The 27,421-nt window shown below is 36.0% G+C and overlaps 1 protein-coding gene across 1 annotated transcript in view; it reads right to left on the reverse strand.

Moving 5' to 3' along the window:
• Positions 1 to 27,421, reverse strand: part of LOC127944359 (contactin-4-like) — a 48,915-nt gene that overhangs the window by 16,417 nt on the left and 5,077 nt on the right. The window contains exons 2-8 of the mRNA XM_052540236.1: positions 22,929 to 23,061; positions 17,952 to 18,127; positions 12,803 to 12,898; positions 9,168 to 9,371; positions 8,966 to 9,068; positions 8,631 to 8,815; positions 6,779 to 6,918 (exon numbers count right to left, since the gene is read on the reverse strand). Of these exons, the coding sequence (XP_052396196.1) occupies positions 6,779 to 6,918; positions 8,631 to 8,815; positions 8,966 to 9,068; positions 9,168 to 9,371; positions 12,803 to 12,898; positions 17,952 to 18,127; positions 22,929 to 23,061 (1,037 nt within the window). The remainder of the gene's footprint in view (positions 1 to 6,778; positions 6,919 to 8,630; positions 8,816 to 8,965; positions 9,069 to 9,167; positions 9,372 to 12,802; positions 12,899 to 17,951; positions 18,128 to 22,928; positions 23,062 to 27,421) is intronic.

Here is a 27,421-nt window from a genome sequence, read left to right on the forward strand (position 1 = left end):
AAAAACAGAAATCTCTAAAACCATTTTTCAAGATTGTTTCAATAATTAAATGAACAATAAAATTTGACAGCTATGGTATCTTAAGATTTGCTTCGTTAACTTAAATTCCCCAGAACTAAAACATAAGAAAATAAAACAATAACAACAACAAAACTATGATGAATTGCATGGATTTCTGGCAAGAGTGATAACTCACTCAAATGGAAATGAACCATCCATACAAAGTGATTTACAAAAAATATGCATACTTCTCAGTGCTACCTGTTAGATAACGTTAGGTTATATTTTATTTGAGATAAAACTATCACAAAAACAGAACATGGGATTTGTGAAAGCAATGGGACACCGCTAAAGTATTAGGCCTACCATATTCACGGAAAGTGCCTGCTATAAAATAATAAAATGACAGATGTGAAGGGAGCAGAACGGAGGATGAATCTAATCCCACAGTAGCAGTGGATTGCTGCTGATGGGCGGTCTATAATTCTTTTTTTTTTTATCCTGGCCAAACACTTACTCGTAAAGCCCCTGTTATGCTGCCATTGCACTCACTTGAGTGTGAAAAATTTGAATGGTGCATTCAGGTTGAATGAACATGAGATTTAAAGGGGTCAGATATCTGCACCCGCTCTCTGTATGCGGGCTCTTCAGAGTCTGGTGGCATTAGCTTTATGCCACTTGAATTTCATTGTTCCAATACAGCAGGAAAACGGTGTAACCCTCTGGCCACATGACCCGCCCTGACATGGAGCATCACAGTCTAACTGATATCATTACCAGACCGCTTCATGTGTGCCGTGTTGACTGGGGTACACTAGAGAAATCAGGACAGCCACTAGCAGCAAAGACAAATGGTGGCATACATCAGCTTTATGGGGGTAATTAATTAGGGGTGACATTCTACTGAAATCAGCACTTTCCCCCTCGACGGGAGAGCGCCGTTTGAGTGGGCTGTGCTGCACCAGACTGATTAAGTTGCCCACCTGAATAGACATCGCAAAGATTGCCCCGCCATTATGGGTATTGGCTTGACATGTGTGATATTGTTGCTGAGGTAAACATTTACACAAGCAGATGAATATTTGGTGTGGACCAGGAAGAAAATCTAAACAAAACGTAGGAGAGCTTTAATCTTTTAAATAGATCATTTAAAAGTACATCAAATAAATATAGATTATACAACCGTTAGTGTACTCATGTGATTGAATAAGAATGACATTGATGATATTTCGTATAGTAGTACTGAACATTTCACTGTTTGTGTCACTTTGTCAGTTTGATACATACACTTTCACTTCTGTCTTTTGCACTATTGTGACTGAACTATTTTGTTGGTGGAGCGAAACTTGAAAATATAATACCTGCCTATATTTTGTCTGAAATGTCTATTTGGCCTCATGCCCAGAACAACTAAAGTGCCTTTAAGACAAGTTATTTCACTCAACGGCAATTCTGCTAACCCCCCTGATCTATAATAGAGAACGGGATTACTCATGACGTCATAAAAGTGAAGCCACCGCACTGCCATATTGGTTTTCCCATAAATTATATTGAATTGATATGAAATCATAAAATTTGTATGCTAAAACATTACCTAACAAGTCAGTGTTTTAATATCTGAAGTATCCCTGTTACATTCTTACAATGAAATGTCCTTTGTATGAAAGCGGTTATTTGCTTAATGTGGCGAATTTGCCCTGCATATTAAAAAGTTAGGCTACATTCATATACATTACAGTAGTGAATATCAGATGAATATTATAAACCTCGAACGCTCAACATATGTGTAACAAATGACAAAGTACTCATTCTGAAATCTGAATAAAAATGTATGCTTTGTATACAGATATACCTTAATTTGCCATGTACAGTTACTTACTGTTTATGTAATTTTATGTTTTTATTCATACTGTAGGCTAACAGCAATTTTTTCAATGATTATGTTAACTGCATGCATTCTAAAGCAGTTAATGATTTAAATGTGGGTTCAATTAATAATTAATTTTACATACAGTATACATAACATTTTACTCCTAGTAAAATGCTAATACTAAAACGGCATAGAATTTGCTAAATCTTTCTCCTTCTATCCTAACAAGAGCTCCAGTCCCTCCTGCAGAGAAACACCCCATAACAGTACATAACCACCTCCATGCTTTACTGGAGGAATGCTGTTATTTGGATGGTGACCTGGATTCGATTTCTGCCTGACAATTTTTTCAATTTTAATCTCATCTGCCTCAAAATCTTCAATGTGTTTTGGCAAAGCAAGGTGTTTTGGTGATGCATATGGCCTTTCTTGAAGAGTTGCTTTTTTTCTTGCAACCCTCCCATACCAAAAATAAATAAATACATAAAAATATATTGTTGTCACATGCACACAATGGCCATCTTTTTCATAAATTCCTTCAGCTGCTTCAGAGTTGCTGTAGGCCTCTTGGTCACCTCTCTGACCAGATTTCATTTCATTTTCACAAACTGTTTTACTACAATGAATCAGGCTTCTCAGTGCTGCTTTAGGGACAGATATTTAAACCTAGAAGGGCATATTTGATTTCTGCTGCAGCTCACTTATGTGGAACACAATGTGACATAATTCTGTCATTCTACACCACTGAGAAAAATTAACGTATTACTGTATTTTGAAAAATAGAAATACTGAAAACTATTATTAAATTACTAAGCTCTACTGCTTAAGGTTACTCCCTAACAGTGATGATATATGGAGCTTCATCAAATAACAAACGACACTCTTCTTCTCGCCCTCTGACTACATGGATGACCTTTGGTCTGGAGATTGATCAAATGCTGAGGTAGCCAATGGTGACATTTACAAAATGGTAACACCTCAGCTCATTAAGAGTGCAGCCTCACACGCTGAGATTGTGTTCACTATCTCTCGGAGTGATGAAACAAGCGCTGTTATACATGACACCAGGGACGGACTGGGAGTAAAAAACAACACTGGCTTTTCTCCCAGATTGGCCCACCACAACTACAAACAGTCGCTAATATCTCACATTATTGAGCAAATTAACACTATTGTATTTATGGCAAATAACATCACAAAACCCATGTTGACTCTGCTGACAAAAAACAATAGAACCATCACAGAAATGTGAATGATTTCCACTACAAATACCATTACAAACCATCAACTTAACCCTTAAAAAATTTAAAATAATGGTTTCCTGTAGTTAGTTTTGGGACACTATACATTATATTATGATTTAGTGGCTTTAACAAAAGCCACCAATGGAAGGTGACTAATTACCAGTAGAGCCCAACAGGCGCCATTACAGTTTTCATTAAAACCAATACTTTACTCCAATCATTTTCATTACAACCAGTAAAAACCATTACAAATTTATGGTTTCCTTTTTTTAAAAACAGAGGATTTAAATAAATATATAATTTTATTAACTAAAATACTTGAAATCTACATAAAAAGAGCAGAATGCAAAACACAATGACAAATATAAACCTGGAATCTAGAAACCCAAAACAACAGAAGTCTTCTATTTGAGTATTCATGTGTCTCTCTGTCTCTTTCTCTGTATGTGTCATGTTAATCAGACGAATCACCTTAGGCTACTTCATTTACTCTATTTTCTAACTCAATGGCTCTCAAATGTAACCCAGAATCACTGCTGTCTCTTTATGAATTAATGGATATTCATGCCAGATGATGTGGAATGATAAATAGCAGTGGATAATCGGACCTGGGATTTTACTATATTGCTATAGGCTTCATGCTCTGTATAGTAAGAGGTAACCTGGTCTATTTGTTTGCTTATTTTTTCCTTTTAGCTTCTTCCAACCGCCATTATCTTCATGTCTTTTGCTTGCCATCAGCCCACTCTCCTTCACGTCAGTTTCGGTTTCTCATAAGCAAAAATAGATTACATTAGCACCGCTTTTGCTGGCTGTCAATGTCACTTAATCTGACACTTTTTTCTTTGATGATGAACCAGCCAGGCCAACGGCTGTCGGATGGACTTCTCCAGAACCTCCAGATGGCTAGTCCGCCCCTGACACTAACACAGCACAGAGCTGCTCTGAGACAAACCTAAACCAGAGCTCTGGAAATACACATGCAGAATCACAACATAATCCTGAGAAAAGAAATAGAATGTCACTTTTTATTTTTATTCATGTCTTGTATTTAGAATTGTTGTAAACATATGATGTTGCCGTAATGTACCTCAACAGTCAGGTTGATGAAGTGCTGTTATTGTTGTTATATTATTATTATTATTTACTTTAAATAAGTCTGCAATAGTAGTATTTAGCAGAAAATATATAACAGTAAACATTAAGGTCTTTCAAAATATACCTGTCTTTATTTACCGTAAACTAAATTAAATATATAATTACTGTTTTCAGTGTTACCTAAAGTGAAAATTGTACTTCGCCTTTTTTTATGGTGAAATAAAGTTGTAAAAAGTTTTTTTTTCTTTTTTAAGTTCTATATTGACCTATATTGTGTAACATTTTGGCTTGTGTCCAAAGAAAATATACTAATTATTAGGGGTGGGAATCACCAGAGGCCTCATGGTACGATATTATCACAATACTTTTGTGTCATAATACGATATTATTGTGATTTTAAATATAGCTGGTTGAGATGTTCAATTATGAGGCCTTTGACACAATCACTTAGCACAGATTCCCGGGATTGAAAAATTTCAGATAAAAGAGGAAAGCACTCGGTGGAGTTTGTATTTATCCAGTTGGCCCAGAAAACAAGCTTTTTAATAAGTGCTTCAACTTTGTCCTGGGTGTTGAAAACGGTGGTACTAAGACCCTGCAGACTTAAATTAAGTTCATTTAGAGTAGAAAATATGTCTGCCAGGTATGCCAGCCTCTGAAGCCAGATGTCGTCTTGCAAGCATGAAGACAAGTAAAACGGGTTGTGAACAAAAAATTCCTCAACTTCACATCTGAGCTCAAAAATCCTTGCTAAAACCTTTCCACGCGATAACCAGCGAACTTCTGTGTGCAGTAGAAGTGTTTCATGCTCGCTGCCCATTTCGTTGCATATAGTGCGAAAAATACGCGAATTTAACGGACAAGCCTTGATGAAGTTGACAATTTTCACGACGTCATGAAGTACAGTCAAAAGTTCACCTGGCATGTTTTTCGTCGCTAGGGCTTCCCGGTGGATGCTGCAGTGGACCCAGGAAACTGCTGGTGCAATTTTTTCGGATGAGAGCCACTGCTCCTTTGTGCCTCCCCGTCATTGCTTTCGCACCGTCTGTACAAATTCCAACGCAGCGCGCCCAGTCAACTTCGTGTACTCGGAAAAAGCTATCCATCAAATTAAAAATATCTTCCCCTGTTGAATGTGTGACAAGGGGACGGCAAAACAAAAAATCTTCATGAACTGTGTTTTCAAATAAATAACGGACATACACAAGAAGATTAGCTAGATTCGCTACGTCAGTAGACTCATCGATTTGAAGTGAGAAGAATTCACTGTTTTTTATTCTGCTTATTAGCTGGTTGAAGATGTCAGTAGATATCGAATCAATGCGACGAGAAACAGTATTGTCAGAGAGAGGGATTTTGTCCAGCGTCTTTGCTGCTTTCTCCCCGAGCATACAGTTTACCATGTCTTTGGCAACAGGTAAGCAGAGATTTTCTCCAATTGTGTGGGGCATACCTTTTTTAGCTATGTGGTAGCTCGCCAGATATGAAGCTTTCTGTGCATTTTTGGAAGTCCCTAAGCCTGAATGGGAGTGGATAATTTTTTTCTTCTTCTGCAGTTCTGCCAATTTTCCTTGGAAAAAACTTGCAGGCATGTCTTGTAATTGACTATGTCTTGTTTGTAAGTGCCGGACCATATATGAGGGCTTGAGACTGCTATTAGCTAAAACTTCACCACAGACTACACATTGCGGGTTCGGACTTTCTGCATCACCAATCCATGTAAACCCGAAAGCAATGTAACTGTCACTGTATTTGCGTTTCTTACTTGACATTTTCTCCCTTTGGCATGCAGGCCTATTTCTCTTGACAAATACATCTCTGTTAGGTTTCTCTGTTCCCGCCTCTTCACTTCGTTCATTATCATCTGAGTCTGTTTGATCGGGTTTTTCAATATATTCAGCGCCATGGTCGGTGCACATCTCCACACAAGAGGCCGATGTAGATGGCTCATTCCTGTCCCTTGAGTTCTTTAAAGTGCCCGTTTTTAACCAGGTGTCCATTTTGATGAATGTAGTAAGTGAAAAAAATAAATGAACGAATTATCAGTTAGCTATTGTGACAGACGTGCTTGTAAAATGAAATTAAATCATGAGTAATTTATAGCTTGTAATGTGAAATTTTATTTCTTAATAAAACTTTCGCATGTAAAGTTTACCTCAGTTAAATACGTAAAAATAATAAAGAGACCATCTTTTTCCCCGCCATTACAAACATTCTCTGGCGCACCCCCGGTGGTCAGTCTGCGCACCACTAGGGGTGCGCGCACCCCAGTTTGGGAACCACTGATCTAAACAATATTATGTTTGTCTGCTTAACTTGATTTATTTGCTTTTGATTACGTGATCCAATCAAGAACTCTAAAATTATTTGTGACGTTGAAATAATTGAAACTGTAATTATCAGCATGCCTTGCATGAGACTTAACGGGGAGAAGAAAAATTCAGAAATTAAGTATATATTTTTTTAAGAAATATATTCTGTTCTGTTGGGATTTCCTTCTAAGCTTCCCGAATCTGCTAACTTGCTCTTCAGCTCCACTAAAGATAAAGCAAACTGCATCTCCCACCTCAAAGGACTCAAGCGGCTCTCCGTTCTTCAGCCACCTGTAGGAAGGTTTGGGTTTGGCGCTCGCCTTACACTCCCACAGTAGAGCTTCATCAATGGCTTTCTGCACGTCCTGAGGCTTCTCCACCAGATGAGGGGGCGCTGAGATCCATCAATAAACACAATCACACACAGCGAGATATCATAACCTCACAAAGAGCTGCTGATAAAAATGAGTTTTCAACAGCTCCCACAATCCCAGACACACTTAGAGTTGGTTATTGATTAGCCACTGGTAGGAATCAGTAAACCAACCAAGTAGTTTATGAGCCAATTAAGGAACAAATCCAGTTATTCATCAATCAACATGGCATTAGAATGAGAGAAGACGCACAATACTGTATGAATAATTTACAAAGACATTTAGTAAACCGCAGTCACACTGAGCACATGGCTTTTGTTAAATGAGGGTCAGATTTGATGGATCTTTAGCCTGTATTTGGTATATTGCTTTCATTTGAATACTGCTTTGAGGAACATCACACACCCTTCCCAAACATGCACAAATTACTCAATGTGACTTATTCAGTGTGACTTGCCAAGGCTTAACTTGTCTTTTAAAATGAGAGAGAAAGGAGAATAAATCACATCATATAGTGCAAACGTGGACAAAATAGCATGCTTTATATGTATCAGTCACACTGCTGGAGCTCCAAGTTTTGACTTCGGCCATTATGTTATAAACAAGAGTGACCCACATTGATTATTCTATAGCTCCAGCAGCAGTGATAGATGGACAGTAAAATCCATGGGAGGTTATAGATTTTCACCTGTCAAATAATTGTAATGACAAATAATTACAACATACAGGGATACTCATGAAAATCTGACATACCGGTTATAAAACATCATGGGGATATAAATTAAACATACAGCATTGATCAGTGATAAACTCAAATATATAAGCAATCCCTAAAAGCATATTGATTGTGTATGTGTCTGATTATGGAAAGTGTGTAGAATCTAAAAGTGTTCACCATTCTATATCATTGAATATACAGTGTGTGTGTGTGTGTATGTGTGTATATATATATATATATAATATAAGTAATATATTGTGTTTGTACCATTTTTATGTATTCATGTTTTTATTTATTTTCTTATTTGTACATATTTTTTACGTTTGTAAAACGTACAAAAACATTGGAAAAAAATGTACTTGCTACTTTTTGTCTCACAATTCTGACTTTTACCCCCAAACAATTCTGAGTTCCCTTTTTGTCCGCCACGTAATAAAATATATATATAAAAAAATTCATACACTTTTCTTCTCAGAATTGAAAAAAATAAATTCACATCCTGCATCTTGCACTTCTAAAAAATGTTTTTGAAATGTATAAATCACAATTCTGATTCTGAAAAGATTACATTTTGAGAGAAAAAAATCTGAATTGTGAGATTAAAAAGTTTTTTGTTGTTAAGTGTTGTTTTTTTATCTGTGGCAGAAATAAGCTTCATTACAAAGCACACAAAATAAAACTGAAATGTAAAACTTATATTTTTAAGTTAAAACTTAATCTATAAAAACATCTCTAGGTTACGAATTTAACCCTAGTTCCTTGAAGGAACGAGACACTGCGTCAAGTGATTGAAGAGGAACTATATAGATTAAAAAAGGTCAAAAACACAACAAAATGACTAAAACTTTACTAAACTGAAAATCTAAAAAAATACTTGAATAGTAGTTGAGCAAGTATCTCTTTTTAATTACATGCAAATAAAAAAAAACAGGTTTTGAAGATTTTCAAACTGGCTAAACTGTTCCTTCAAAAGAAAAGTAAATTTATTTTATCCTTGAAACATTTCTGCCCTACCATAGAAGGAGAGTCGCCCCTTCACTGTGTTTTTGCCTCTGGAGTTCTCAGCCATGCATTCGAATGGCCCTGCGTCTTCCTGTTGGAAATAAGGGATCTCCAACACACCACTGGATTTGTTTACATCCACTTTTCTGGGAAAAGGAACTCCGTCTGGTCTTCTCCAAGTGATAGCAGGTACTGGACTGTAAGCAAAAGGTAAAGTTGATTGTTTAATGAGCTATATTTCTCTTTAAATAATAACTGCAAAAGAAACATAGTTTCTGTATCAGTGAGCTGCTTTTAGTATATTGTGTAAGCAGACTATTACAGAAAATATTAACTTTAATATTTACTTTCCCAAAGCAAAGCACTCCAGTTTGACTGTCAACCCTTTGGCAACAGCCAAAACTTCTGGAAACTGGATCTCAATTTTTGGCTCATATTCTCCCATAATGCCTTTAACACAAAAAAGGGTGATTATTTCCTATTAAAACATGTTTAAAAACAACATATGAGTCATTTTTATGAGCTGAATACATATGGTAAGACCATCACCATCACTGCGGAGTACAAGTGGCGTGGGAGGTCCCTGAACTCTGCTTTGGGTCACAGTGTTAGTCACGACACAGGTGTAGTTTCCCACGTCTGACGGCTCTACTTTAGCGATGTACAGGTTGCCTGTTTTCTGTGACACGAAGCGCCGCGTGTCTTGCTTCACGAATGAGGGGTATTCATTGAAGATCCAGGAAAAGGTCAACTCTGCAGGAAAGTCGAGAGATGAGACTTGCCTCTACTGCACTTTGAAGTGCACTTTGAAGTGAAAATAATACTATTCCATTTCAGATTTGAATAAACAATCACACAATCTTAAGCATGGCTTTCATTGTACGTGATAAATTGGTAACTCTTTACAATAAGGTTTCATTTATTAATACTTGTTAACTACTTTAGTTAACATTAACTTTTAAATGATTAATTAATCTCAGTAGTTAATGTTAAGTTCAATACTTAGAAGTACATTATTCAAACAAAAAGTTGTATCTGTCCATCCCCCTATCCATCCATCCATCCATCCATCCATCAGTCTAACCTTCCAATTTACATCTACCCATCCATTGGATCTTTCATCCATCTTACATATATGGATCCTGGCCAGGATGTGTCCGGTAAAAATGGAACGCATAGCCACTCTAATTTTCCATTCATCCATCCATCCATCCATCCATCCATCCAGTTAATCAAAAGTGAACCTTTTATCATAACTGTAATAATATATTACAGTTTTTCATGTTCTTGCATGGTCTTTTAACTCAGATCTATCCTTCCATTTTTCATCCATCATCTGTCAATCAGTCCGTCAATCCATCCACTCATCCATCCATCCAGTTAATCAAAAGTTAACTTTTATCAGAACTGTATTAATATATTATAATACATGTTATGGCATGGTCTTTTAACTCAAATCTACCTTTGTAATTCATTTACACAAGAAACTCAGGAAAACACTGGCTGTCTATGTTATGAGGTGTGAGCATCTTTAAACCAATAAAGAGACAGGAAAAATAAAACTTGAGTGCTTAAGTAAAAAAGTAACTGATCTTTATAGAATCCAGGTATAAGTCCTGTTTTTTCTTCTTTTTTTTCTGATTGATCCAGAAAAAAACAAGTGATTTTAGCCTTCGGTAAGTTTTAAAAGGTTTGGCTCCATTAAAGCAATAAGGTCTGATGTGTTTGTCAGCCCAACACTAAAAACAGTAATCAAGACTGCAGGGGACAGACGAGAACAACACTAATGTAGCACAGCTGTGCTATACTACTCATCTCAGGCAACCCTTACTGATGAGAAATGACAGAGCAGCTGAGAATAAACCACTTTTATACTTAAAGGAACTGCTGGTCCCCATTGACTTAGTATGGGGGAAAAAAATCACAATGCACATCAATGTAATAACCTTTCCTGTGGCCCTTTTTAAAAATGCCCTGTTTTTTCCAAGTTCAACATGTTCTGTTCTGAAAGTGTCAACAATCTAAGTGATGACAAAAAAGGTCTAGTAATCAGTCAATTCAGGGTTTCTTATGTGTGGCCACTCACTGAATTAACAGCAAAGAGCAAATACAAAAAGTTTGGTTCACATAACATTTAACTTGTGCTCTGTAGTAATCCACTTAAGGGAACTAACAACAGTGCAAAAAGGAGGTAATATGTATTTATGCTGTTATATGGGCAGTGAGGTTGAAAAGCCTTTATGCTTTAAGCTAATTACAGTGAACCATAATTGCTGGTTGAGAGGCGGTTAATAGGAACAAACAGCAGAAACTGCCTAGAGCAAAATCTCTCTGAACAGGTATCATCTGCACATATGATAACTTTGAATGCGACTCTCATAAGGCGCAACATTAAGTTTAGGAATAAGATTATTAATAAACATACTGAATTGTAATTGATCTTAATTTTTACTTTGCCACTCTAATAAAGACTATGGAATGCAATTCATCCATCATATCATAGACATGAAGGGTAATGTACAGTCAGGCAGTTATTATCACCAGACCTTATATAACCATGAAAGGTTATATAAGATTTAGCAATAATTACTGGCTGGATGTTCATTATCCTGCTATTACATGGCTACTTGCTAAATAAATAAATGAATGGACATATTTATTTGTTTTGAAATTATTTATTGTGTGAAAATAATTAGACAACCGAATGACAACTGTATAACAGTAGCACACAGACGATGAAAACGGGTTGCCTGTTGCAGTTTAGCGGTCATTCAAGAAAGAATGAAGTTTAGGCTAGGGGCATCACTAGGCCTTTTTTAGGGGAGCTTCAGCTTCTGTGAACGTCAGAGAGTACAGGGTCTGTGTGCATTTATTGATAGATTGCTATGATATTACATCTGCATCAGTGCAGTTCTTGTAATTGCAGTTTGCATAATGTTACTGGACCAATATACGGTTCGGTTTCTCATCCAATATCAATACTGTACATCTTCGCTGCGTTCACCTTCAGCCCTTATCACAGTGTGATAGCAGTTTTTTCATCCAACAAAAATGAAGCAATTAATACCCATGAAGACATACTTTAGAAAACGATCATGATTTATTTTAATTTACTTTTTAAGATTTAAAACATATTATTGTGTATTTCGGCATTACATTATGCAGCCATGCACGGAAATGAATAAAGACACACATTGTCTGAAAGCACTAAATGGCACAGACAGAGAAACATCATGTGGAGTTATTTTGTTTGTATTAAGTGATAATGAATCATTAGTGTATCATGATACATATGCTAGAGTAAGAGTAAAAGGATTTATGTTTTTTTTTTTTTAAGTAGTTGATTTATAGAACTGGCAAACTGATAATTCATGTTGTTATTTTTAATAAATATAAATAAATATAGAACAGATTAATCATATCGCCAATAGACAATTACATTGATACATGTTTTGTCGTTATTCTTAATGAATTTTAGCTGGTTAGTTAAATTATTTGAAATTAAATTTTCAGGCTGTGACTTGATGTATAACCAACCATATTGTTTAAAAAAAAAATGTTCAGTAAGGTGAGAATAGAACGTAGACAGCCTCACACACACAATATCACTGTGTTCCCAAGATTCATTGCATTCATTTAACCGTTATGTTGATTTAATCGTCTGCCAATGTCCACATACATATCATAAGAAGAAGTGGATTTGTCAAAGGATAAACATGAATGTCCTAAGAATGAATCAGGAAGTGTTCATTATAAAAATAATAAAATAAAATCTACATTCCCTATTTTGTAGTGACTGGTCAGTGGTCACATCAAAAAAAATTTTTTTTACAGTGTTGTATATGGCTCAGTCAGTACATATATGAAATACAGGGAATAAAATGGAATAGTGGATTGCAATAAGGTTAGTAGTATACAACCCTACCCTAATGGTCAAATCATATTTTTTTAATCATACCCTTATTGGAGGCTGAGCCCCGCTAAAATGGAAATCCTAGAATCGCCCCTGGTTTAGGCTGAAATATCTCACAACTTACAAATAAGAATCAGCTATTCCGAAGAGCCATGTAATATATTTTGTCATTTCATTTGCCATGTCCAACTTTTAGTTTCTCTCTCAGGATTGCCATTGACCACTGAAAAACTCATTAGTCAGCCAGAAAATAGACAATAAAATGCCTCACCTCCCATATGCGCTGGAGGGCCACAGAGAAGAACCACACCTTGCCCCTCTCTGACACTCACTGGACTTCTCCTCTGGGTTCTAAACTCCTCCAGATCTGTTGAAAAATGTCAAATATCAGAAAGAAAGACAGAAATGAGCAATCTTGGTAATACATAATTTTATCTTGAGTACTCTTTAATAACAGTTACATTGAATGACATTGTGTACTGTTTTAAACAAAAAGAGAATAATATATCATGGAGTCTAGACCCGACAAAAATAGTTCACACAAAAAAGATTTCATTGTTTGCTTGTCTTCATGATGTTCCAGACTTTCTTTCTTCTGCGGAAAACTAAAGGAAATGTTTAGCGGAATGTTCATGCTGCCCTTTTCCATACATTCCAATAAAGGTACATGTTGCTCAGGAGTTTCATAAATGCCCAAAAAGCACTATATAATTGGCCCATTGAACTGAAGAAATATGGTTTTTGGAAGACTTGGAAGACCCAGATGAAATACTTTTCTGATGCTGTTTTGTCATTGTGTGTGTGTGTGTGTGTTTTGGCAGTCCCATGGTCACCTTCATTTCACTTTCACTTTTCAATTTTTAATTTTGCGTAAACTATTAAATTCAGAATAAAAAGCTAAACTCAGTTTTTAAAAACCATGAGGATATAAAATAACGAGAAATAAACCAACAAATAAAATAAATTGCATACTTTCATTTGTGAATCATTAACCTTATTCTGTGACAGGAACAAACAGAGAATTGAAGTTGATGGAGGTTGCGTTTACCTCACCTGCACTGAATTCAGTGAGAGCGTTGTGTCTAGAGAATGGCAAATTCAAACAGAATATGCATGAACAACACACTCACTCAAAACACGACAATCCCCACACGCCTCCGTGATACAAACTATTTCGACACCATCCACAAAGCAGGGGTTTGATCAGGCTTTAAAGCATGTGTCTGCGAGAGGGGTACTTTTTGTGCTCTGCACGTAAGTTCCTCAGAACTACGCACATCAGGAAAAGTTTTCTTCCAGAATGTTCCATAGACACATTTTTCAGTTCACATAATATCTCATTACAGAGTCCTTACAAGACATTTCTATGAGGCCAAAATAAATAAACTGACAACTCTCTGCTACACATATGCAAAACAATCATCTGCTCTTCGATACTGTACATATAAAGCATTCATCAAGAGAAAGACACACTCCACTGCCTCTAATTGGCTTCTCGGTTATCAACTGTACGTTGTGTTTTGTTCATTGCTCTCGGCAAAGTAAACACCGTGAGCCCTTGTGAAGCTGCTGAGATTGAATACCGTATTGTATTGAAAGTAATGAATTTGTGACCTGTAAAAGATAGGGTGAAGGGAAATGCTTTTTCTAGCATCCCCATGGTTATATGTTAACAATGAATTTGATAAAACCAAGAGGTCAATGGTGCCACAATATTCCTCAACATTTCAAATAGGTTTAATAGAAAACAATTCAGCACAAATGAAAAACATATTTAAGTAAAGTTAAATCTTAAAGGGTTAGTTCACCCGAGAATGAAAATCCGTTCTACTCATCCTCGAAGCATCCCAGGTGTATGTGACTTTTTTCTTTCAGAATAATCGAATCGAAGTTACGTAAAAAATTGTCCTTGCTCTTCCAAGTCTTTCAATGGGGTTAAGCGGGTGTTTGGTGTCAACAGTTCAGAAGACGTGAAATAAAGTGCGTGCATTTGTAATACAACATCCCTCACACGACTCTGGGGTGTGAACAAAGGCCCTCTGTAGCGAATCCATGCGATTTTGTAATATAAAAATCCAGATTTCAAATGTAATAAACACTTTTTTCTCACTTCTGCTGACTGTTAAGAACCGGAAGACATGCAGGCAGATGTCATAGTTCGTTAGCTCTTCGTGGGTGACTAGCGCGGAGAGAGAACAAAATAAAATGCCAGTCACGAATTAGAAGCACAAAACAAGAATTTGTAAAGAAAAAAAGTCATAGAATTTCGAAATAAGCCAAGAGGAGACTTTGTTTCCTTTTTCTCCTACATTTCCCAGAGGCGCGTGAGTGATGCATACGTCTTCCATGTTCCGCCTGCACATCTTCCGGTTCCAAACAGTCAACAGAAGTGAAAAAAAAAGTGTTTATTACGTTTGAAATCTGGATATTTATCTTACAAAAACACATGGATTCATTACAGGGGGCCTTTATTAACCCCCCGGAGTCATGTGAGGGATGTTTTATTACAGATGCGTGCACTTTATTTCACGTCTTCTGAACTGTTGACAACCAACAACCGTTTACCCGCATTGAAAAACTGGGAAGACCAAGGACAATTTTTTTATGTAACTTTGATTGGATTATTCTGAAAGAAGAAAGTCACATACACCTGGGATGCTTTGAGGGTCAGTAGAAGATTGATGAATTTTCATTCTTAGGTGAACTTACCCTTTAAGATTATCTTTGCATGCTCCTGGAAATGCATTAAATCAACAGTACACAGACAAAGGCCAGTGCTGCTGATGGGATGTTTCTGTTACAGGTATCAGGATAAGAAATTATTTTTGGATAGTATAAAGAAATCTTCTAATAAATGTGCATGTGAGCAGTTACAAGTAAGATTAGTTAACTTTGAGGTTATATCTATTTTAAAACCTTACAAAATGATCTAAAAGCGTTCTAATGCATAAAAAAAAAAAAAAAAAAAAAAAATCTACTTATACCGCAATAAAATAAGCAAATTTGGGAACATAGTTCTTGGCCACTGGAAGCCATTTTTTGGTTTATACATTCATAGTCATTTATAAGAGCCATAATCTTCAGATTAAACCAGCCTTAGGCATACTGAAAAATATGCAGCAGGAGAAGTATCTCTTTTGATTATTATTCAGGCCTCTCATTCAATGCACTACTCGAAAAAAAAAAAAGCCAAATCTTTACTATAAATAGACTATGACTAAATCGGTTTCAAAGTAGAGAATGTGATTTCACAGGAACTCTAAAACATTCATTGGAAATGTTTCAAAGTTGTCTCTAAGGTTCCAGTGCACTGACATATGAAACATCTGAGGTAACTGAAGATGTACTGATATAAAAATTCTGGCCAATAACAGTAAGCCAATAATCTTAAATCACTTATCTTATGGATCACCACATTACTTGAACATTATGAAAAATAAATAAATAATAAGTAATTAAAACAAAGATTATCAATGTATGTTTTACAAGAGAATATACTATTTCAGTCTTTGTACTTCAAAATTTCAGTGTGCTACTGGCAGTTTATTTGTAATTATTTGTAATTAATAAGTTTATTACCAGTTTCCATTTTTTTTTCCAGTGTGAATAAGTAAATAAATAAATACAGAAAATACTATTCAGTATTTCACAGTGTTACTTTGTAAATTTTGTGAAATGTAAGTGTGACGAGTGGGGCGGGCGGTGGAGTGGAATGATTGGAAATGAGCGACACCTACTCCAGCCCACCGCCTCCAGCATCCCGGCCCCGCCCACTCGTCAAAGTTAGTAAATTGAAAATAAATATTAAGTAAACTATTAAGTAATATAATATGAATTAAATCTTACACTAAATATGTTTCAATGTATGTCACTCAAGTTGACACCATTTCCAAATTAAATTTAGTTATACTGAAGATTAGGGTTGCAAACAATATTTTGAAACCACCAGAATTTATATCTGCACACTGAAGAAGCTTTAGTCCTTCACAGATTGTCCTCTGCTGTTCCCACACACCAATATATATATATATATATATATATATATATATATATATATATATATATATTGAATCAATGAGCTTTGGTGGCCCATAAAGAATATTGTCTCTAGAGTAGTAGCTGTGGAAATGCAATGCATCTTAAATGACTTAACACTTTAGATTTAGATTTATCAGAGAGCAGTTGTAATGTACAAAGCATGGATCGCTGTGGCTCAAACGCCATAGCCTTGCATTTCCACCATAAACTTATAATGATTTAAAAATGGTCCATAAAACCATTTTCTACTGTACCATAAAACCTCCTCTCTCTTGCCTTGAGTTTTTCCTTAATCCATTCTCAGGTTGTGCACGAATGATCATGACAAAATGAATTATAAGAGTACTAGTGTACCATGATAAGATATGCAGATGCACACATTTGTGTCTCAAATTATTAAGCAGATTCACCAGGGAATCATCAGCTTGTGAAGCTTGCTAGCAACCATACAGTAGATACAGATGTCAAATCAAATGAAGCAGAAAACACAAAAGATCAACACGATTAGGCGAAATAAGAATGGCTACACTGCACCAAGTGTCTAAGAGCGCTTAAAATATCTAATTAAGATAATAATAATGGCTATTAGAACAATCTAGATTAGCACAAATACTGCATTTGGAGCATGTGCAAAGTAATCCAGCAAAAGGAAGCCAAAATCTGCACATCTATCTATCTATCTATATATCTATCTGAAATGTAAGATAGACATATCCAGTGTGGTTTATTATTATATTATATTATATTATATTATATTATATTATATTATATTATATTATATTATATTATATTATATTATATTATATTATATTATATTATATTATATTATATTATATTATATTATATTATATTATACTCCAGTGTGGTTACAGGCATTTTGACTACTTCTAAATGGGGTTTGATTTATCTGATCACAAAATGTTTTGAAACTGTTTAGAAAGTGGTAGAAGTTCAGAAAAATATCTTTAACTTCCATAAATGGTTATTTTAACTAAGAAGATAAAGACAAATGTGATTCATCATGATTTGAGCATTTTACCATAAGATACAGAACAAATGCTTTTTAATTCAAGAAATACAAACCCTTTAGTTTATGGTTAATTTGAGTCATCATTAATGAGTCATTTTTATGCAATATGGATCATCTGCTGTATGCAGTGCAGTCCGCAATATTAACTCAGAATACATTCTGAGCCAATGCACTGCATATGTATCCACTTTGAAGTACAAGTTCACAAAGGTGTCATGAAAAACAACTAAAACCACCTCAAATGATGTGGAAAAGACTAACCAAGCATCACTGATCTCAGGTTTAAATCTATAGACACTCATACTTGTGTATATGAGTTTTTCAGTTGAGAAATGACTTAACAGAGACTCACAAGCAATGTGAAGACTTGCTTCTCTGCTGAGAATAGTCCCGAAAGAGTTGGAGGCCAGACACTGGTAGATACCAGCATCCTCTTCCTTATTGAGCTGGCTGATTCGAAGGGTTCCTCCTGAGATGCTGTATCGAGAGCCAGGTTGAGGGGGAATGAAGCTGTCATTCATTTTCCACCTATAAAATACATGCATAGTTAGCAGAGAGTGAAAGGAGAGTCTGGAGTACTAGAAGATATTTTTATCTTCATTCAAAGTGAAACATAGTGAAATACATTTGTTTGTTATTTGCAAAAATAATACTATAGTTCTGAGCATGGACATACAGTGCCACATGACAAAAACACCAGTAACAACAAAGTAGAAAGGCATTAAGTAGAAAGACAGGACTTTAACAACAGATCAATGGCCCATACCAGTCACCCTATGATATCAGAAACCACAGAACCCCAGAGACGCACATAGAAAAGTCTCGTCTTTACGTCATCACACAATTAATCAATACAGTCAGGAAACGTAATCACTGTCTTATCTCATTATTAAATCGTAATCACTGAAAAAAACAGACCTCTCTGTCAATGTGGCATACAAATGAGAACAAATGAGTCTGCTGTGTGAATCCCTCAGCAAATAAGGACCATTTTAATTGACGGACTGGAGAAAACAGAGAAGGGCACAATAGTGGCCATCTGGTTTTAATGTGGACAAAGACATGATCCACATCAATTACCTGTCTGATTATATGCACAATGGAAATCAATATAACACACACAAAAAACGAAGATACTATGATGCCACGTTTCCCCGCAATACACTAAAGGCCACGTCTATGACCATATTCCATATTGATAGAAACCTGTACCTTGCTGCATAAGTTAATGCATGGTACTTGGGAGAGATACTATATTTGCATGCATAGCCCACTGTTAGCTCTGCCTGTCACACAAACTCAACGATGCACTTATAATAAATAAATAAATAAATAAATAAATAAACTGTCTTACTAGATCAAAATTCTTCCAGGGACTATATGTTGTAGACATACAGTGTTAAATCTGAATACATTGAGTATTTTTTCCAGTCTCCAGAGAAAAGCAAACAATGCAGTTAGAACCTTCCACTCTTTTCACATTCAAATGCTGAAAGAATTTCAGTTTTACAAAACTATCATCTGAACAGAATGACACAATTTTGACCTTAGTCTATTGAGGCCTTCAGCCCCTGAGCACAGTACAAAGATGACTTTAGTTGCAGAGTTTGCCCCAGAGTTCACTACAGTCCTTGAAACTGTCCAAGAGTTCACTCCTGTTCCCTTCAAGGTGGCAACTTCCATTGCAGAACCTCCTCTGACAAAAGCAGTTTTCGATCTCATGATGTTCCCTGTCACCTCTGACTCTTCAATGGACACTATCATCGAACTCTCCCTGTTACCTGATGCCTTCGTTATGGCCACGAATGCTGTTTCTGAACTATCTGTGTCTGTTGACGCTCATGGTGCTACTGATGCAGAACCCCCAGAGGAGGCAGCATCCCCTGAAGAAACTCCAGAGTTGGCCAGGGTGTTTGCTTCAGCTCCTCTTAAGACAGGGGTGCCCACTTATGAACTCTTTGTCTGTACTGACGAGGTCATGGAACCAAAAAATCTGGGTCGTGAAAAAATCATCACAATAGACTACTAGTATAAATAACAAATAAAATATTTCTAAAAGCATGTTAATATACAAAAGCAATTCAAAAGTAATATAGGCCTAGACCAAATTAGTCGAGAAAAAGGTGAATCTCTGTGCCAGTCTCCTTCTGGTGCCCCCCCTTCCCCACCTCCCAGTGGTCTGTCCGATTATGCTTCAATCAATGTCAAATTTGGCAGACACCGACCTCAGACATGGCCTCGAAAAGGCACCAAGAGTCGGGGGCTGAAAAAAGAAAAAAGAAGAGACAGCGGGATGATGCTCGCGCGTCGCTTGTAGGTAAGACAATGTTCTGAAAAAAATGTTTGTTTTAAAAGAAAGGCATTAGGTAACGACGTTATTTTTTCAGTAAAGCAGTAATCTAACTAATTACCTTTCCCGTCGTTACAACGCCGTTAACGTTAATAAACGTTAAATGCGGTGCGTTACTATGCATTGATTTAATAAACTATGCAATCCGAACGGAGCCCTGGCTCACACAGCGAGTGAGTAGGTGGGTTAATGACGAGATAAGCGGTTGTGATTGGCTAAGGCAGAGTCATGTGTTTCATGGTCGCCAATCAGAGCCAGTGTTTTTACACACATGCTGGCACACGCTGTTGCGCCAGCAGCGCCAAACACACACACACGCAACAGCTACACAGAGATTCGCAGCAGAGATGGCGAGATGGCGAGTCAGGAGCAATCAGATGAAAAGTTGGCATTTTCAAGGTGAAGATATAAGCACTACTTCAAATTCATTGTGGTCAAAGGCAAGAACGTACATGTAGTGTGTACATGCAATGTGTGACACGCATTGCAATTTAATTTTCATTTATTTCATTGACAATACAGCAAAAAACAATAATATTGTGTAATAACTAACATTTAAAAGAACTGCTTTCTAATTGTATTTTACATATATAGTAATGTAATTTACTCCTGTGATGCAAAGCTAAATGTTATTATCGGTGTTCAAAATAGACCAGAAATCTATGAAGAATAGAAAGTTCGAAAGAACAGCGTTTATTTGTAATGGAAGTCTTTTATAACATTAAAAGCTTATACTGCCCCAAACTTTTGAATGAATATATATATATATATATATATATATATATATATATATATATATATATATATATATATATATATATATATATATATATATATATATATATATATATATATGTGTGTGTGTGTGTGTGTGTGTATATGTGTGTGTGTGTGGGCATGTTTTTGTGACATATCAGGACACAACTCTGTATAATGACATGGGTATGACACAGGTATTACAAGGAGAGGGTGACTTATGAGGACATAACCCATGTCCCCATTTTTCAAAACGCTTATAAATCATACAGAATGAGGTTTTTTGAGAAAGTAAAAATGCACAAAGTTTCCTGTGAGGGTTAGGTTTAGGGGTAGGGTTGGTGAATGGCGATAGAACAGTTTCTACAGTATAAAAACCATTATGCCTATGGGATGTCCCCACTTTTCACAAAAACAAACATGTGTGTGTGTGTGTGTGTGCTGTTTATATACTTAGAACATCATGAAAAAGTTGATTTATTTCACTAATTCCATTCAAAAAGTGAAACTATATTATACTCATTCATTACACATCCCAAATTCAGTATCTCAGAAAGTTGAATATTACTTAAAGGGTTAGTTCACCCATATGTTAAAATTATGTCATTAATAACTCACCCTCATGTCATTCCAAACCCTTAAGACCTCTGTTCATCTTCGGAACACAGTTTAAGATATTTTAGATTTATTCCGAGAGCTTTATGTCCCTCAATTGAAAGTGTGTGTACAGTATACTGTCCATGTCCAGAAAGTTAATAAAAACATAATCAAAGTAGTCCAAATGAAATCAGAGGGTTCGTTAGAATTTTTTGAAATATCCAAAATAAATTTTGGTAAAAAAAATAGCAAAAAGAGAGAAGAGTGAAGAGAGTGAAAGATTGACTCGTTTAAAATATATTCTAAAATATATTCGCCGTCCAAACGAAAGCACAAAAGGTGGCATTTTCCAATTTATTCACTCTGGGACCCGGTTTCAAAAAAACATTGGTTTCACTCTTCTTAAACGCTGGATTCCATGTGGACCAAAATGCCTAACAGATAAAAAATGTGTGCGTATTCACGGAAACGCGTCTCCGTGTGGACGAAAAAAAAAAGAAGAAAAAAAAAGAAATTGTGAATTGAAGTACAGTACACACACACAGACACAGAGTTGTCACACATAGATTGTGTGTGTGAGAATTGTGTTATTTAGCTGAAAGGATTTTCTCCTGCCTTTCCTGTACGTCATTGTGAGAGGATGGGGCTTAATACTATCACTCAAATGAGCTGAATTTAATGTTTCTTTTTTTACTTTCAATTCCTTTTACATTCTCATTACATTTAAGGTATTAACATTTTTAATAACTCCGTGTAGGACGTTTCTGTACATAAATGTAAGCACTGTGGCAGTAGTAATGCAATATATAGAAAATGTACGCTTGTACTCAAGTACTTTTAAAAACAAGTACTTCAGTACTTTTACTTAAGTAGACATCTGACTGTAGAACTTTTACTTGTACTTGAATAAAATTTAGCAAAGGGTATCTGTACTTTTACTCAAATAATGAAGCTGTGTACTCTGTCCGCCTCTGTATATATATATATATATTTATATAGGTTACTTTTATGGTCATTGTGAAAAAATACAATATAAGCCTTAAAATTACTTTGGCACCTTGTTTAACATCCAATATTTTGTTTGATACATATACTGCAGTTAAAATAATATTAAATTCAATTAAACTCACAGAGATCAAACAAAAACAGGAGGGAGTCAAAGAAAGAGCTCAGCCACAGAAAATAAGTGGCTGAAGAGAACAGTTTTTCAAAGATAAATTAAATCCAATTAGACTCAGAATGGGACTCCCATAAAAAAAATAAAAAAAAATAAAAAAAAAATAAAACAGAAAGGCCAAACCAGCTGATACTATTCAGATTGGTTTTGACTCAAGATGAGTCAAATCAAGGACTGTAGCAACAATATAAAGGGCTCGCTGTAATGGCAGCAATGGAGAGCTTCCCTCTGTGATAAATTAATGTGTCCTTGGCGGCTTGAAAAAGAGTTCCCTTCATGTTAGAAATACTCAACATGTGCTGAGAGCTCAGGAGAACTTCCGAGATTCTTACACTCAAACTCGAGCCTAGACTGAACAGGTTAATCAGGTATTTTGGATTGTCTATTTGTCTTTGCCACGGACAAAATATGTTCAAACAAAGCTTGCCACTGTTACACTGGGATCTCACCTGTAGGACGGGGGTGGATGTCCCTGGGCTTCACAGCTGAAGGTGACCTCCCTGCTGGGCTCATTAAGATGGAGAGGGAATACAATACTTCCTGGCTGTTTGGTGAATACTGGCCTCAGAGGACCACTGCCTTCTAAAGGTGAGGAGGAAAAGAACAGAAATACGCTGTTAGTCAATGCTAAAATTAGCATCGCTTGCCTTTTAGAGCAAAGCTGTTGTGAAAGGTATCCATCTGTTCATTGGATGAAAGCCTAGCTGTCATTCAGTAGCTGTCAAGTGGGTAGAGTAAATTTGGCGTGAACAAAGTAATCTTAAGAACACTTGAAATATTGTTGGCAGGATGTTAGCTATGATACGTTCAAGATGCTGAGATCACAAACACCAAAAGAGCAATACATAAGTTAAAATACAAAACTTTTGAGCTTAAATATTGATTTGAGACAGTACATTTCTTTAAATAGCTTACTGTGTACTGCTTATCTAGTACCATCTAGTACTTATCTTTACTAATCAAGTTAGAGGAAATAAGAGCTTATTCAGTTTCCAAGAAACACATGGTGACCCACTCGCTAATGTGATTTCGTCATACCAAAGACACTAACTTGCTGTAAAGTAGCTTAATTGTGTGTATCGTGTAAACACTTAAAAGCCTAGAAATTTTGTGGTTTATTATTCTTCGTAATTACATGTTGATGGTTAGTGCAAACCACTTGTCCTGTCTTATTAAGCACGAATGGCCTTCAGCAAGATGAGACATCCACCCAACAATGAGCAGGATAGAGAGTTTTTAATGCAAGGGTGAAGACAATTTGCATAATCTAAAACTCATTGTGTGCAGATTAACACAACATAGAGCCTAATGTTACGCAGTGTGTCCAAAACACCAAAAAACATCTCCATGTTTTGTTTAAAAAATGTCGATAAACATAATTTTGGGGTATTTAAATGATACTGCATGACTTTCATAACCTTGAAAACATGTTATGCAGAGATATTAGTAGTTAATTTTGTTTTTTCATTCTACTAAAGTAACCAGTGTCACATCTTGATTTTCTAGCGAGTAAACTAATTTATATACAGTTCTTAGTCTTTGTCTGTGTAACCTAAATATGACATGCAATTTCCCCAAACAATTTTTTTAAATATATTTTATTAATCAACATTAATAATTTTATCAAGATCCATAATTAACAATAATGATTTTTGTCAAATGTTTTGTTCCACATCTGTAGTGTGAAGATGGCTTTTGTGGATGTTTATAAAATAATCTGACTGATTAAAGTAGTTGGTTAAATTTAAGAATTTTGCATAAAAGACAACACATATAACAAAAAAAAAGTAAATATTTAAATCAATACCAATGGGCAATACCAATAGTCCACCCAAAAATGAACATTTACCCACCCTTAGACATCTCCAGTACATCAATTAACACCTTGTGAAGCAGACAAGCTGTGTTTGTAATAACAATACAAAAATAAAAAATAAATAATAATAAAAAAATCCATTGAGGAATTTTTAACTTCAAACCGTTACTTCTAACATACAGTGAAAAAGTCAGTTCATCTGAATCAGGAGAGAAACATGCACAGAACAAGCACCGTTTAGAAGCAAAACTAGTCCAAAATGGTTTTAAACAAATGGATTTTGATGGACTTTTTCACTGGAGGTCATTGCCTTTATTGGCTATGTACTTGTGTTTTGTCCAAAAGTGACTTTTTGGACTGGAGTGTTGTGTATTTCAAATATGTATTTGAAATACATATATCTGAGATACTGTTTCTATCAGCTATCAGCTGTTTGGACACCCATTCACTGCAGATGATCCATTGGTGACCAAGTGATGTAATGCTACATTTCTTCAAATCTGTTCTATTCCTAATATTGAAAAGTTAATTTCTGACCCCAATGCATTCAGATGTACTACAAAAATCTCTTTCTTCAATAGAATCTAAGGCAGCAGTCACGGCTCCCCAAGTACTTTTTTAACTTTTTAGAGGAAACCATCCTCTTGAGAAATTAGTTCATGTTAAGCACATACTGCTGGTTGTTTATTTACTTTGTGCAGATATCAAGTTCCAGAGGGGTGCAAACTGAATTAATGCATCTGAAAATTCGGAACTAACAGGTTTTTTTTTCCATGCCAGAAACACTAAATTGGTCTACCTAGTGTTCAATTAGCATCTCACTAATGCAGGAGAGGCGGGGTTCATTGTGATTCTGGGTGATAATAGAGCACAGAAGAGCTCTCAGCGGAGGTGTCTGAAATCTATTGAATGGGGAATACACTGCACCAGGGCTAATTTCAATCTCACTGTCAACAAGGACTTTAACTCTTAAATGCAACAGGAAACATGAGAAGATGAAAAGACGTGAGTGAGAGCAAATGATAAATTGATACTTCACAACCATAATATTGACTCAGATTTCCCATTTGCTACCACAGTGCTTTCCACTGTTTAGCTGATCCGTATTTCCAAAAGCCCGGCCTCCTGCCATTGTCAGTTCTGGTATGATTTTATTTTTAGATTAAAATGTGCAGACTATGCTGATGCTATTACAAAAAAGAAAAAAGAGTGCAGCTGAACAAAACATCTGTAGCACTTTCTAAAATTACTGATATGCATGCAGTGATATTTTTTACTTAAAAACTAAATTATACACTCATCCCCATTACTAGAATTCAGTAAAGGTGTAATTCACATGTTTTTCCGAAGCTAATACAGAGGAGACATATCCAGTTCTGTGATAATAAGCAGCAAACATGTTACATGTTATCAGTTAAGTACATTTAAAAGTTCAAAAGGACCAAAAAAAGATAGGGAAGGAGGTTTTCTAATGATATGCCCAAGTTCTGATTGTTGCCTTCAGATCAATATAGTTAGCGTAAAATGTTGACTAAATAAATAAATAAATAAAATAGCAACTTGTGCTATTAAAACAAGGGTACAAGAACCCCCAGGGGTCCACAGGAATGTTTTATTTATTTATTTATTTTACAAAATGTATTTTTAGGGCTTTCAAAGTTAACTTAAGTTAATTAAACTCCTGCATACTGCAGAACAAAAACTGTGCCCTGCATTTCAATTATGTCTGTATATTTTTTTCTACCCTGAAATTACAAAACCACAAAAAAAAAGAAAAAAAAAAAACACATATATACAGTATATACTGTAATTGACATGAAGAAATCAGTTTGCACAGCTGTCAACCATTGAATCTGTATTGAGGTTCTTCCAGCCAATGACCACAGAGCAAAGGAATCAGTGTAGACCTAAAAAAGTGAACTCCAGGTGAAGGCTGTACAGCTACAGCAGCCAGGATTATTATACACACAGGCTGGATAAGAACATCATGCTAAAAGTTGTTAGATGCAACAAAAGATAAATATGCGGTGAATCTGGTAAATATGTTTGTACAGTATATGTAACGGAGACCAGCTGGTAGGTGCTGTGCAGGCAAACCTCACTCCCCTGATCTCAAAAGGCACACTAACGAATTATGCAAAGGGCTGCGGTCTTTATCCTCCTTGTAAGTGCACCCACATGCTGGCGATCTGGGTTCGAGTCACACTCTGAGCTGATAGGGCAGTGGGGGTGAGGGGTTATATATAGTCTAACAAAGGATTAAAAATTTTATTTCACCTACTAGTCACCTACTGTTAATCAGTTCATTGTACTGTATCACTTAAACTAGAATTTATTGTTGTTGCTTTCCATATACTGTAAATCAATATTGACATAGTCTGACACTGCACGACCTGATCTGTGTTGCAGCCTGGAAATAAACCACGTTGTGCTTGTTTCATCTCAAGTATAGGTCCCTGCAGGAAAGTAATGGGAGTTACCAGATCAGGGTGTTTTTACACCATGATACCTGATTGGTTGACGTAATAGTGACGTTAGGTTTAGGGGTGGGGTTGGGTAAGGGGGATCATTTAGATTGCATGATTTAGAAACACCCAGCAGTTTGAAAACACCCTCATGGTGATAAACGCTCTATTTTGTTCTGCAGAGACCTAAGTCTCTTTCATCTGGTCAGAGGAGAACTGCCCTTACCCCCCACCGCCCCCCCACCCCCGAGTGAGCCTGGTTTCTCCCAAGGTTTTTTCTCCATTTCTGTCAACGATAGAGTTTTGGTTCCTTGCCAATATTCCCTTTGGCTTGCTTAGTTTTTTTACGCTTGACTGGCTGCACAGACACTACTGGAAGAGTGCTGAACTGGATGATGACTTCACTGAATCATCAGTGAACTGACTTTAGCTGGAAAAATGACTTTGTTGTTGTCTTCTTGCATTATTGACAAATTATTTTCCTGTTTGACACTGTAAAGCTGCTTTGACACAATCAGTATTGTATAAATTGATATATTGATAAAGGTGACTTGACTAGACTCGACATAGTCTAGTAGTAATTTTATCTCTCTCACACGTGTCCCACATTCTCCCACATAATCATATTTGCTGTTCTGCAACAGAGCAATAACCAGGTGGT

This window comes from Carassius gibelio, chromosome A23, assembly GCF_023724105.1.
Source record: "Carassius gibelio isolate Cgi1373 ecotype wild population from Czech Republic chromosome A23, carGib1.2-hapl.c, whole genome shotgun sequence".
NCBI lineage: Eukaryota > Metazoa > Chordata > Actinopteri > Cypriniformes > Cyprinidae > Carassius > Carassius gibelio.